The 14,423-nt window shown below is 37.8% G+C and overlaps 1 protein-coding gene across 4 annotated transcripts in view; it reads right to left on the minus strand.

Moving 5' to 3' along the window:
- Positions 1-14,423, minus strand: part of DPY19L4 (dpy-19 like 4) — a 57,782-nt gene that overhangs the window by 30,801 nt on the left and 12,558 nt on the right. For all 4 annotated transcript variants that reach the window (XM_069600605.1, XM_069600607.1, XM_069600606.1 and 1 more), the window contains exons 3-7: positions 13,580-13,704; positions 11,112-11,202; positions 10,718-10,839; positions 10,466-10,611; positions 1,945-2,068 (exon numbers count right to left, since the gene is read on the minus strand). In XM_069600605.1, the coding sequence (XP_069456706.1) occupies positions 1,945-2,068; positions 10,466-10,611; positions 10,718-10,839; positions 11,112-11,202; positions 13,580-13,704 (608 nt within the window). The remainder of the gene's footprint in view (positions 1-1,944; positions 2,069-10,465; positions 10,612-10,717; positions 10,840-11,111; positions 11,203-13,579; positions 13,705-14,423) is intronic.

Here is a 14,423-nt window from a genome sequence, read left to right on the forward strand (position 1 = left end):
TGGCAGATGGACTCTTAACCACTGGACCACCAGGGAAGCCCTTCTTTAATTAAAATAATTTTTTAAAGTACTAGAAAGAATACATAACATGGCAATAAACAATGATATTCAGAAAAATATAGAATATGGTATAGAAGGGAAAAATAAGTTTACACTTCATTCTATCTCTTCTGAAATACCTTTTAAAATAAATAATAATTTTATTTTTTTCAAAGAAACTTTTTTGACATGGGCTATTTCTTAAAATTTTTATTATTAGTAATACATTTCCTGATGATTTTTTTTTTCATTTTTATTTACTTTTTTTGGCCGCACTGGGTCTTTGTGGCTGTGTGTGGGCTTTCTCTGGTTTCAGAGAATGGGGGCTGCTCTTCCTTGCGGAGTCTGGGCATCTCATCATAGTAGTTTCTCTTGTTGTAGCATTCAGGCTCTCAGTTGCACAGGCCTGGTTGTTCCAAGGCATGTGGGATTTTTCTAGACTAAAGATCAAACCCATGTCCCTTGCTTGGCAGGCAGATTCTTAACAACTAGACCACCAGGTAAACCCTGATGTGGACTATTTTTAAAGTCTTTTATTGAATTTGTTACAATATTGCTTGTGTTTTATATTTTCGTTTTTTTGGCAGCAAAGTACATGGGATCTTAGCTCCCAGACCAGGGATCGAAACCATGCACCCTGCCTTGGAAAATTAAGTCTAAACCACTGCACCACCAGGGAAGTTCCAGAAGAATGATTTTACTAAAAATCATTTTATCTTTGGTAGGGAATTCCCTGGAAGTCTAGTGGTTAGGACTTCACTACTACCACAGAAGGCACGGGTTTCATCACTGCTAGGGAACCTAAGATGCCTCAAAGCATGGCCAAAAAAACCAAAGACATCTTTTTTTGTGGCAACAAAATTTTCACTTTAATTCAAAATAATGGTAAATATAAAGAAGCTTCGGCAGTTCATTTTGCTAAGTTACACTTTTATACAAAAACTGAAGAACTATTCTTCCCTAGAAGGCTGCACAATCTAACAGGAAAACATTCAATTAAAGACTTATTATAGAAAATATTCCTCCTTAGAAAGGTCTTTACACAAGCCCAGCAAAAGAAAAATTACAATCTAAAATGTGTTATTTTAGATAAAAAAGGAAATTCTAGTACCATAGGAAATGAAATAAAGTTTGCTATGCTCAGGACATCTGACATCCTTGAAAGAGTATTTTTCAGAGATTTCACAAAGGAAACATAAACGAATCCTATTTCCTAACCAACCAGGTCGCTGTAGTCAGTCCCTTTTTCAGGCTGAGAATTCTTAATCCAAGACAGGCAGACACACTGTCAAAAGATTACTACATTGAAGTCAAGTTCAATATAACTGGTTGCCTTTTATAATCATATTTATTTTATGCATTTAAAATCATTATTCTGAGATGGAGTCTCTAAGCTTCACCTGATTCCTGAAAGGGTTTATGGCAGTAACAACAACAAAAGTTAAGAATCTAAACTACCCAGGACAGTCTCCTGAAGCTTACCTATACCTCAGTCACAGAAAACATAAGGCAAACAAAATGTAAAATGTTAATGTAAACAAAATGTGCACTGCTACCACTGCTGTCACTTGCGGTAACTTTCTAACTTCATTAACATTCTTCAACTCATGATGATTAAAGGCCATGAATGTCCCAAAAGTGAGAGAAACAGCAAAACAATGAAACATTCATTTTCTTAAGAAAATATTCTTCATATTTGTCAAGTAACTGCACTAAAACAAGTTAACATCTCCCTTCTCCTAAATATAATTTACTGTCAACCAGACTATAGAAAAAGTTATAACAAGATTATATATCATGTAGTAACTAGATTGCACTGAATATAACTTTTCATATGAATAGCTTTAAAATTATATACCACATTTGCAATACATCAGAATTGTGACAAATAAATTTGCATCTTACCTCTCCATAAGAATTTAAGTTGCTTTTTAAATAGCCTGTAAGTGCAGCAACTTGGCATGCAAAATATGGCAGTGCCCAGTTTTCTCTTAAAGGAATGGAGTGTTCAATTCTTGTTGTATCTACCCTAAAATAAACCACAGATGAACAGCAAAAGAGCAAGACATTATATTTGTGTAACACTACACTTTTCAAGGCACTTTCACACATATCTCATTGTTCTCCAGATCCTGTGAGGTAGGCATGGTCAAAGCCACCATTACCTATACAGCATCTTACAACAAATCCCTTGTTTCACTACCACCTGACCTCCCATCCAGGAAGACTCAGTGCTGCTGAGTCTGCTTAATGAATAGATGGGCCTTTGTGAGAACTTGAAAAAGGCATCTCTACTCTGGGCAAATACAGCCTCATGCTACAAAACACAACTGTTCCAAGTACACTGGAGTTCAACCCCCATCTTCCCTTCCCTTAGAAAAGACATGGTTATCCCTCTCTAGAGGGCTATCTCTAGACATGGTTCTCTCTCCAGAGCACAGTGTGCCCTGTGGAATTAGCAGTTCTTATACTAACTCTTATGTAAAAGGAATAAGAAGCTCAAAGAAGTGGTGACTTAATCAAGTCATTAGCTAGAAGATGACACAATTAGGATTACAATGCGTATCTTCTAATATCTACTTAACGCTCCTTTCAATCAGCAGGTTATCCAAAATTAACATTACAGTAGCCCTGTATATGACAGATACTAGAGAGCTTTGAAAATTTCCAGAATCACAAACACAGAATGTTTTCGGAGGTGCCTCCTAAGTTTCTCCTGTATCAATCTTCATTGAGCGTTGTCTCCTATGCATATCCTCTACCATAGCGGACTCCCTTCCCAACAATTAAATTTGGATCTCCATAAATTCAATGGCTATCCCCCCCACACACACACAAACACAATGGTGCTATTGCTTTAAAATACTTCATGAGAATTGCTGCATAATTCTCCTAATGGAGACAAACATGCTTGCATTTATTTTGGTTCAATCAAATTGTGGTACAGGGACTTTCCTGGCGGCACAGAGGTTAAGAATCCACCTGCCAATGGAGGGAACAGGGTTCAATCCCTGGTCTGGGAAGATCCCATATGCTGCAGAGCAACTAAACCCGTGCACCTCAACTACTGAGCTTGTGAGCCTCAACTACCGAGCCCGAGTGTTCTCGGGGCCCCGAGCAACTACTGAGCCTGTGGGCTGCAAGGACTGAAGCCCACGCGCCTAGAGCCTGTGCTCCGCAACTAGAGAAGCCACCACCACGAGAAGCCTGAGCACCACAATGAAGAGGAGCCCCCTCTCCACGCAACTAGAGAAAAGCCGCGCAAAGCAATGAAGACCCAGCACGGCCACAAATAAGTAAAATTATTATTTTTTTAATTGTGGTACAGGGAATTCCCTGGCAGTCCAGTGGGTGGGACTCTGCTGTTTCACTGCCAAATGCACAGGTTCAATCCCTTGCTGGGGAACATTTTTTTTCATGTGGCACAGCATTACAATAGGCTACTGCTGCTGCTGCTAAGTCGCTTCAGTCGTGTCTGACTCTGTGCGACCCCAGAGACAGCAGTCCACCAGGCTCCCCTGTCCCTGGGATTCTCCTGGCAAGAACACTGGAGTGAGTTGCCATTTCCTCCTCCAATGCATGAAAGTAAAAAGTGAAAGGGAAGTTGCTCAGTCGTGTCCAACTCTTCGCGACCCCATGGACTGCAGCCTTCCTGGCTCCTCCGTCATGGGATTTTCCAGGCAAGAGTACTGGAGTGGGGCACCATTGCCTTCACTGCTTAGCAATAAAAAGGGATGAACTATTGATACACTTAACATACGTGAATCTCAAAATGACTCTGCTGAGTGGAAGAAAAAAACAAAATTATATGCCGCATGACTCCATTTACATAAAATTCTAGAAACTGCAAACCAATTTACAGTGACAGAAAGCAAATCATCAGTTTCCTGAAGACAGTGGAACAGCGGTAGAGGTAGGGTAAGAAGAGGAACAAGGGAGAAATTACCAGATAGCACAACTAAACTCTGGGTGGTGATAACACTATACTGATTTTGTTGATGGTTTCACAAGTGTATCTAAACATCTAAAATTATCAACTGGTACATTTTAAATATATACAGCTTATTCTATGTCAATTATACCTCAAAACTGCTAAATATAAGCTGTGTTCTATGAATGTATATGTAATTGAAAAAATATATATATACACACATATTAAAAACATGGAAGATCAAATGAAATACAAGGTGAAAAACACTTAATACAGTTTCTAGAACCTAGTGAACAGTATTAGATCTTTCCTCTTTTATAACTCTGTATGATCTATTTTTACTTAACAATGTATTATGAGCACCCTTCTATAATATATATGCCCATAAACTTCAAGAACATTGAATGGGCATGGTACATAACTATACATGTTTATCATAATCTAACCAGTTCCTTCCTATTGTTATATATTACCTTGTTTTTGACTTTATTTACTACAGTTTTTAAAAACAGGAACCAATGTTTTTGTATAGTGATCATTGGTCTCACTGTTTACTTTTAATTCTTTAACCCAATTGGAATTTATTTTATTATGTATGGAATAAGTATTTCTTCTCCAGATGTGATTGCTGCAATACAATTTTGTGAATATCACGTATTCTAAAGACCACCTATTTTCATATGATATTACTTCTGAAAATCTGTTGTGAAAGTTAGCTTTCTAAAACACAAAACAAGATATTCACATGTCATTAGTCAGCAAACAGGAAGAAGAGGATGTCTATTCTCAAGTCAGGACTTTGCCATCACTCTACCAGCCCAGAACTGAGAAGCTGGACCTGTAATCCTCACTCCAAAGACTCACTCACTCACTACCCCTGCCAAACGCACAGATCAGCACAGTGAAACCCACAAAACTGTGCACCAGAAACACTGTCTGGGAAGAGATGAGGGAAACTTCTTAGTCATTGCAGCAAAAACGGAGTAACTCTGCCAGTTCTCTACATGAACAAGCCTCCTCACAGCCTGTCCTGAATGCCCGCACTACTCAACATTCTTCCCCACACCACCATCCCTGGTGGTTGTAAGCCCCAGAAGGATAACAATGGGATGTGACAAAATCCAGTGAGACTTACTTTTTCTCCCCAGTGGCAGAGTCGAGCAGAGAGCAGCACAAACCAGCAGTTCAAATAATAACTACTTTCATCAACTGGGCCTATGGATATATTCCCAAAGACAGCCAACTCGGAGTTTCTGTGTTTTCATTTCAAATACATCATAGCATAAACATAATGGGAATCAACTGGATGACCACTCTGTAACTCATTATTGCCAAAAGATTTCAGGACTCACTTTCACGTCTGTGTTAATAATCCAGTTGGTTACATAGTACTACTTCAACTGCCTTGGGTTAATCAGAAAAAAAACATGAGATGGTTTTCTTAATACTAAGTGATGTATTGCCAAGTAAAAACAAAATGTACAGATAACTATGGTAAAAAAAAAAAATTTCATAATGGATAACATCAACATGAGATCTGAGTCATCTCACAGTACCCAGTTGTGTAGGTCTGCCAAACTCAAAAGAACCTAGTGAACTGGTATATGTTATTCAGTCGTGTCTGATTCTTTGTAACCCCATGGACCGTAGACTGCTAGGCTACTCTGTCCATGGGATTTCCCAGGCAAGAATACTGGCGTGAACTGTCATTTCTATCTCCAAATGATCTTCCTGACTCGCAGACTGAACCCGTGTCTCCTACATTAGCAGGCGGATTCTTCACCATTGAGCCACCAGGGAAGCTCCGGTACTATATACATGCTGAGCAGAAATTTGGCATTAGCAAAATACCATTTTTCACATTAATGTTTCTAGTTAATATTTTACTAGTTTGTTACTTCATTAGTAAATTGGTTTCAATACTATCATAAATGTTTTCAGCACAAGGAGTTTGAAACATAGTTTTACGTTTTATATTTAAGTAATATCATCATTCAAATTGGGCTTCCTGGTGGTGCTAGTGGTAAAGAACCCAGCTGCCAATGCAGGAGACGCGGGTTCAATCCCTGGGTCAAGAAGATCCGCTAGAGGAGGGCATGGCGACCCACTCCAGTATTCTTGCCTGGAGAATGCTACAGACAGAGCAGCCTGGCGGGCTGCAGCCTGTGGGGTCACAGAGTCGTACATGACTGACGCGACAGCACACATGCACGCATCCTTCAGATTATTTAAGCCAGCAGACGAAACCCATGGTTATAAAGTTTTAAATACACATATGTGAAGCTTGAGAAACACTGACTTTTTATTTGCTTTTGGCTGTGCTGGGTCTTTGTCTGAATGGGCTTTTCTCTAGTCGTGGGGGCCACTGTCCAGTTGTGGTTTGTCGACTTTTTACCGCAGGGGCTTCTTGTTAGAGAGCAAAGACTCTAGGATGAACAGGCTTCGGCAGCTGCAGCAGGTGGGCTCACCAGCTGTGGCTCCAGGCTCTGGAGCACAGGCTCAACAGCTGTGGCCCACCGGCTTTGCTGTTCCACAGCAAGTGGGATCTTCCTGGATCAGGGATGGAACCCATGTCTCCTGCACTGGCAGGTGGATTCTTTACCATGGAGCCAACAGGGAAGCTCACAATCACTGATTTAGATTAGATATGAAAAACAGTTTGGTGTGTCTATGTATCATGTGTGAAAGCTGAAAAATACCTATGCAATATTAGTATCATTTCAAATAGCTATATGTTCTCTTGCATCGACATAGTTTACCTATTAGTCCCCTTATATTTAGGTTGTTTTCTAATCTTTCATTTTATTACAAATAATACTACTGAGGCAGTGAAATCTTCCCTTATTTTTAAAATTAATTTTTTGGATAAAATGAAATTCCTGGGAAAAACTGGAATCTAAAATTGAGAAACCTAATAATTCTACAAGTATCTGGAGTATACCAATAAGATTATTATAGATCCAGCACCACGTGTTACCACTGTTTTCTGTTAATTCCACAACATGTGCATTCCTTGTATTTTACCTTTTATTAATCACCAATGGGTTTAGTAATCTTTTTTTGGCCAAAGATTAAATTTAGTATAGACTTTTAATCAGATATAATTTTTTTGCTCTTCAAATACAAAGTTGGATCCCCTGAAAGTGGTTTTCTGGTATTTATTTGAGATGAGAAGATCAGTGAGGACCAAGAGCAACTTCTGTATTCTTTATACATGAAGACTGGACTCAGATTACCCCATTTTGGTGATAAGACTATTCAGACGGAATCATCTTATTTCTCCCCACTACTGTACACACAGTGCTACTTCCTGAAATTTTTTTGAATTTTCTAGTATGCCTACATCCTTCAATTTGAACAAACAGGAGCTATTTTACTATCCTGCTTTCTGATTCTAATATTAAGGAACACAAAATGCAATTAAGAATACAACTAATACTCAAAATACAATGGAATAACTCGTCTTTTTATACTTTTCCAGGCAATCATATTTAAACCAAAGCTGATGAATAAAAAAGATAGCATATTCTTTCTTGGCATTAACATATATTTTGCCATATAAAATATATACCAACATGGGACTTCCCTGGTGGTCCAGTGGTTAAGACTGCTTCCACTGCAGGGGAGGTGGGTTCAATCTCTGGTCAGGGAACTAAGATCCCAAAGCCACGCAACATGTGGCCAAAAAAAACCAAAAGAAAAATATATACCAAAAAAAAAAAACCAATGCAAAACAAACATATAAAGAAAAACTACTTGCTAAGAATTTCTAAATTGCTAAAAGATATATTTTAACAGAGATATATCAGATTAGTTTTTCTACCTAACTCCTGTTCTAGCTACCCAGGATACATTGTCATTAAATAAGGCAACCAAATTATAATAAGGCAATTTTGTTACAATTCTAAGATCTTTAAAATATTTTATTTGACAGGGGATCTTATTTATTTTTTAATTGCTGTTATTTTTACATGGAAAAGTTGCCTGGTCTTCTTCTCTTTGAAATTCTGATGAAGAAAGATCTAGGGATTAAATGAAATGAGTATTAAAGCCAGCCTCCAACATGGTTCACAATAGCCCCTGACTCCTAGGTCAGGAAGATCCCCTGGAGAAGGAAATGGCAACCTCCTTCACTATCCTTGCCTGAGAAATCCCATGGACAGAGGAGCCTGGCAGGCTATAGTCCATGGTGTCACAAATAGACACAACTTAGAAACTGAACAGCAAACCAGTATTAACAACCCATTAGCCACTTCCCACATTGTGCCATGGTTAATCTATATGACCAACAGAATATGGCAGAATGATGTTCTATCATTTCTGAGGTCAGGTTATAAAAGAACCTGGCTTCCACTATGACACATTCACCCCCCTCTCTCTTGCATCATTCACCTTAAACCAAGTCGTGAGCAGCCCTCTGCAGAGGTCCACGAGATGAGAAACTAAGGCCTTCCAAGTCAACACCCAGTGAGGAACTGAGGCTTCCTGAAAAAGCCACATGAGTGAAAAGTAAAAATGGTCCAGGCTGGTCAAACCTTCAGATGACTACAGCCCCAACCAATTACTGACTCAATCTCACATGGAACCCTGAGCCAGAACGACCCAGATAAGCTGCTCTGGATTCCTGACCCTCAGAAATGGTACGAGAGAATGTTTGTTGTTCTTAAGTCTTGGGCTGATCTATTATACATCAGATAGCCTAGAAAGCAACCCTTTTAGAAGGTCTCTATTTTAAATAATTGTTGTTTTGTTGCTAAGTTGTGTCCAACTATCCAATTCTTTTGCAATGCCATGGACTATATGGCCCACCAGGCTCCTCTGTCCACGGGTTTTCCCAGGCAAGGATACTGTAATGGGTTACCATTTCCTTCTCCAAAGGATCTTCCTGACCCAAAGATCAAACCCCGGACTCTGGCATTAGTAGGTGGGTTCTTACCACTGAGCCACCAAGAAAGCCCCCCATCCCTGTACTTTTAAGAAACATACCTGACTCATAAAAGCTGGCAAGCTATACTTGAAAACTGCTAAGGAAGGTTGTTTTGTTTTTGGCTATGCTGGGTTTTCACTGCTGCACGGGCTTTCTCTAGCTGTGGTGAGCAGGGGCCACGCTCTAATTGTGGTGCACGGGCTTTCCACTGCGGTAGCTTCCTTGTTGTGGAGCATGGGCTCCAGGACACATGGGCTCAGTAGTTCAGCTCCTGGCCCTGAGCACAAACTCGGTAGCTACAGTGCAAGGGCTTAGTTGCTCAGCAGCATGTGGGATCTTCCCAGATCAGGGATCAAACCGGTGTCTCCTGTAGAATCTGTGTAGGCAAATTCTTTACCACTGAGCCACCAGGGAAGGCCCTAAGGAAGATTTTTCAAATCCCTTACATCAACTGTTGCTAGCATATGACCCTAAACAAAGCCCAGTTAGAAATATAGCCCTATATATGAATCTCAATAACATGGAAGTATCATATTTTTCATTTGGCAGTTGCCAAAGGAAAATGTATAACAAAAGAAATGTCTCATATTCTAAAATTTAATCACATTAAGTGTTATGGGGAGAAAGTGCTGTGTAGACGAAGTATGTTTCAAAACCAAAACAAGGATCATTGAAAAAACAAGTTTTTGACACTGTCCAATGCCAAGAAAATTTCAGCCCTCTAATTCAAAGAAGCCCCATCCCTTTCTCTTTGTACCTCACTATTAAAGAAGTGGTACTTCTCTGATCACCAAAAGGAACAGATTTATTAATCTAAAGTACACACTAATCCAAATTAATGGATTTATTAATTCATAAATAAAGTGGTTGGCTTAAAACTGATACAGCTGATGCCTCTTCCTTCTTTTCATAAAGCCGTGTCATTAATTTTAAATAAACGAAGAAAGAGGAGGTGTATCCATGTACGCTAAAGTTGCTATGTTTGAAAAAAAAAGAGAGGTAGAGAAGTGTTTTATTTTTCAGTTGTTGCATGACAAATGACCAGAAATGTAGTGGTTTGAAAGAACACACATTTATTAGCTCACAAACCCAGCACAGTATGGCTGGATTCTCTGTTCTCCTAAGGCTAAGGCTAAGACTAAGGCTAAGGCTACCGTCTTCTAAGGCTAAAATCAAAGCAACAACTGGGGCTGTAGTTTTCATCCAGGCCTGGTATTCCTTCTACAAGCTCAGTGTCTGTTGGCAGAATTCATTTCCTCCTCACTTCAATCCAGCAATAAGGCATCAAATTCTTCTCATGTTTCAAGTATCTCTGACTTCCCTTCTGTACCAGCTACAGAAAGCTGCTCACTTTTAAGGGCTCACACGATTAGAACAGGCCCACCAGGTAATCATGCCACCTTAATGTCAACTCTGCCATATAACGTAACACAACCACAGGAATGATATCTCACATTCACAGGTAGGAATTAGGGGCATGTAAAGTTTGGAGGGAGGGAGCCATTTTTAGAACTCTGACTACTGCAGTCACAAAAATTGTAAAGTTTCACTAAAAACACCTTTCTTACCTGTTAATAATGAACCATGCAACTGTTAGCATTCCTGCTAGCCAAGTTCCACTCATAAGCCAACTTGTAACAAATAAAGCAGTAACATATATTCCTTGCAATCCAAAAACAATGCCAATATAGAAATATACTGGCTCAATAATCTCCTAATTGGGGGAAAAAAGAGGAAGAGACAACAGGATGACAGCATATAATTTTGAATATTCATAAATATGTAAGAAAATGAATATTAAAGTCAAAAGAGACACATACACTGCTACCAGTTGCCTGATACAGAACGCTGGCCATAAGTTCTGGATACAGAGACATTTGCTGAACTGCATTTATAGTCTTCAGAGATACAGTTTTGTTATTGTGCGTCAGTTCGTACACACCTAGAGTCAGAAAAATTTTTCTCCAGGTTATTTATTCTGTTTTTATGAAAACTGAACATGTTATTCAGAGGTCATTAAATACTTTATTATCAAGAAGGATATCAAAATACAATACTCTGTGCCTTCCTTTTCCAATTTTTAAATTAACTACATAAAAAGCACAATATCTATATTCTGAGACAAACCTCTACATTCAAGAGCTCCCACACAGAAGAACAATGCTTTATTTTAGGAAAATACTGTTATTAAATATACAAATGTAGTTATCATACCTCTTTCAAATGAAGGTGCCTTTAACATATCTTTATAATAAGAGTAATAAATGGCACTATCCCCCTGAAATGTGATTTCCCGTTCAAGTTCCTAAAAGAAAATTAAATGATTATTTAAATACTCAGTGACTTAAATTTCAACTGCGATCTTTTTCTCTCCTCATATTCCAAATTAATGTTATTTATTTATCCTTTTATCCAAAGACATATTTGAATTTTCCTTTAATCACTAGTGGCCATATTAATAAGGTTAAACTTTTCCATAATCTGGCAATCACTTTAATGAAACACCTAAGGTTTAAACTGGATTGTAACTCATAAGTTATCTGCCTATTACATATAAGAAAAATCTAGAAGGAAAACCCAAAGTATTATCATAGAAGCACAAGAATAGTGTGGCAGGTAATAAAAAATGACAGCTGAGGTGTCACAAGTCCATAATAAAAATATAAGTTTAAGAAGAAAGTATTATTTTTCTATTACTATTCCATTTCCCTATGTATCCAGAAAAGCAAGCCCATAATTAGGGTTTAGAAGAGCAGCAGATAACTAATCCGTGATTTTCAAATGAACTTCCAGAGAAGTAAATAAATTTTAAAATTCCTAAACTGGGCTATAACAAACCAAGAATATAGGTAGTCAAAAACACTGAAATCTGTGCTTTTCATGATGAATCAAACTTTCACAAATCAATAATCTTTTAAACAAAAGTTATTTTCACAAATAATTTTATCATAATTTGATACAATTGTATCACATCATTATACAAATGATATCAGAGCAGTTTCCCCAAAGTTTGATCAATAGAACTTCTTAATATTAAGGGGTATTACCTCAAAAGAATTCTGTGGTTAAGTAAGTTGTGTAAAGGCTAGATTAAAGAAAGTTAAATGAATTTCTTAATTGCAAGACTTCAGAATTTAGGTGGTCATTGTACACTGTGAATCTCATATAAAGTCTTTTCTAGATCTGTCTGATCAGATCTAGAGCCCTTTTTTCGAGCTCTTTTTTTCTCATTTAGTTTACTAGTTTAAATAAATTTCTTGAAAATCATTTTTTATGAATGGATACAGGATTTTCTTTCTACAATTTCAAAGATGTAAACTCTTAATCAGTGCTTCCCAAATTAAATGTGCATACAAATTCCTAAAGATCTTATTCAAACACAGATTCTGATTCTAAAGTATGGCCTGAGAACCTGCAACTCTGAAAAAGCTCCCAAATGATGCTCTCATCACAATGCTCTGGAAAACAAAGTTCTTCATGTATGTCTTCTAGATTACCAAACCCTTGTTGTTCTCAATTCTGCCTACGTAACAGAATCATGTGGAAAGACTCTGTGCAATATTGACCCCAGATACTCTCTCTGCTTCATCTAAGAATCTGTGTTAGTTTTTAAATCATCCCAGATGACTCTACTGCACATTCAGTGTTGAAAACTACTATTTTCAAGGAAATAGGCTACGCAATAGTCTTGGTCAAATCAATACAGATGAGTAATTATTCAGCTAAATGTTTAGGTGTTGTTAGATAAATCAATGTCTGAAAAACATATAGTCAGCTTGACTACTTGCTCAAAAATAAGAACACCAACAAAAGAGCTTCCCCTAAAACAAAAACAAAAAATCTTTAAAGTCAAGTAGTAATCCTGTGAACTCTGCCAATGCATATCACAGATATATGTGACTGCAAAGATAAGATTGAAAACAAACTTATTCAAAGGCCAAATGAATTATGAATATAACCATAGCAAACGTCTGTGGGTTACACAGGGTTTAAAACCAAACATGAAACATATTAATATGAAGCAACATTTTAATAAATACCATTATGTCTGCTAATCATTTTCAGCACCTCCAGACATTCTAATCATATAATCCAAAAATTAAAATATTTTGATGCTGAAACATCCACAGACTGTTTCATAAATGTCAACTACCAAAACTACTAAAAAGCTGACTAGACTTTTTAACATTTCACTGCCATCAAAAAAGTTCCTGATAAATTTGCTGTGTGTGTGACTCAGGGAACAGGGGCTCTGTGACAGGTTGAAGGGTGGGATGGGGAGGGAGATGGGAGGGAGGTTCAGGAGGGAGGGGACATGGGTGTACCTATGGCTGATTCACATTGACGTCTGACAGAAAACAACAAAATTCTGTAAAGCAATTATCCTTCAATTAAAAAAAATTTTTTTAAGTCCCTGATAAATCAATTGCATGAAGAAAAGCACCCTCATTGTTTCTATTCTGTGACCTTGAAATACAATCTATTATACCTTTCAGGCTGATACCATAACTCAAAATAGCTTCTATACCATTTTGTTCCTAACGGCTTACAGCCACAACATAAGAAAACACTTATCATATTACCATGCATTTTTATGTTTTGGCCCCCTGGAAAATGCATTTTTAAAATTAATATTAAATATTGAAGCAAATGTTCATATGCTCAACATTCTTTCTTCTTACCTGCCTGTTGGAAAACCAGAATTTCCGTTCATGATATGCTGATAAATAGAGCGCATATATCATACCACTAGTAACTGCTGCAAGACAGCCAATGAATATCTTTGCAAAGCGCTGAAATAATATATCTGAAAAGGCATATCAAAAGTAATCAGTGATGGATGACATTTATATGTATGCAATTCTATTAAAAAGAAAAAGTAATCAAAAGTAGTATGCATCCTTGATGTGGTTTGACAAAAATGGCATTCTAACTATGTGGTCTTCCTACCCAAAACACATAATCCCAGTCTAATCACTAGAAAAATAGCAGTCAAATTCCAACAGAGGGGTATCCTACAATAAACCTGGTCAGTACTCCGCCAAACTGTCAAGGTCATCAAAAATAAGGGAAGTCTGAGAAATTGTCACAGCCAAGAAAAGTCTACGGAGACATTATAACTACATGTAATGTGGTATCCTGAATGTGATCCCTTATTTTTTAACAGAAAAGGACATTAGACGAACACTAAAGAAAGTATGGACTTTAGTTAACATATTGAGGGCTTCCCAGGTGGCGCAGTGGTAAAGAATCCGCCTGCCAAAGCAAGAGAGGCGAGTTTGATCCCTTCGCTGGGACTATCTCCTGGAAGAGGAAATGGCAACCCACTCCAGTATTCTTGCCTGGGAAATCTCATGGACAGAAGAGCCTGGTGGGTTACAGTCCATATAGTTGCAGAGAGTCAGACACGACCGACCAACTGAGCACACAAGAGTATTCCATCAACCACTTCAAAAAAAATAGTATCTAAAGCGACTGAAAGCAACTATACTCTAATAAAATTAATAATATATATTATTGATGCTA

Source organism: Ovis canadensis, chromosome 9 (genome assembly GCF_042477335.2).
Source record: "Ovis canadensis isolate MfBH-ARS-UI-01 breed Bighorn chromosome 9, ARS-UI_OviCan_v2, whole genome shotgun sequence".
Classification (NCBI taxonomy): Eukaryota; Metazoa; Chordata; class Mammalia; order Artiodactyla; family Bovidae; genus Ovis; species Ovis canadensis.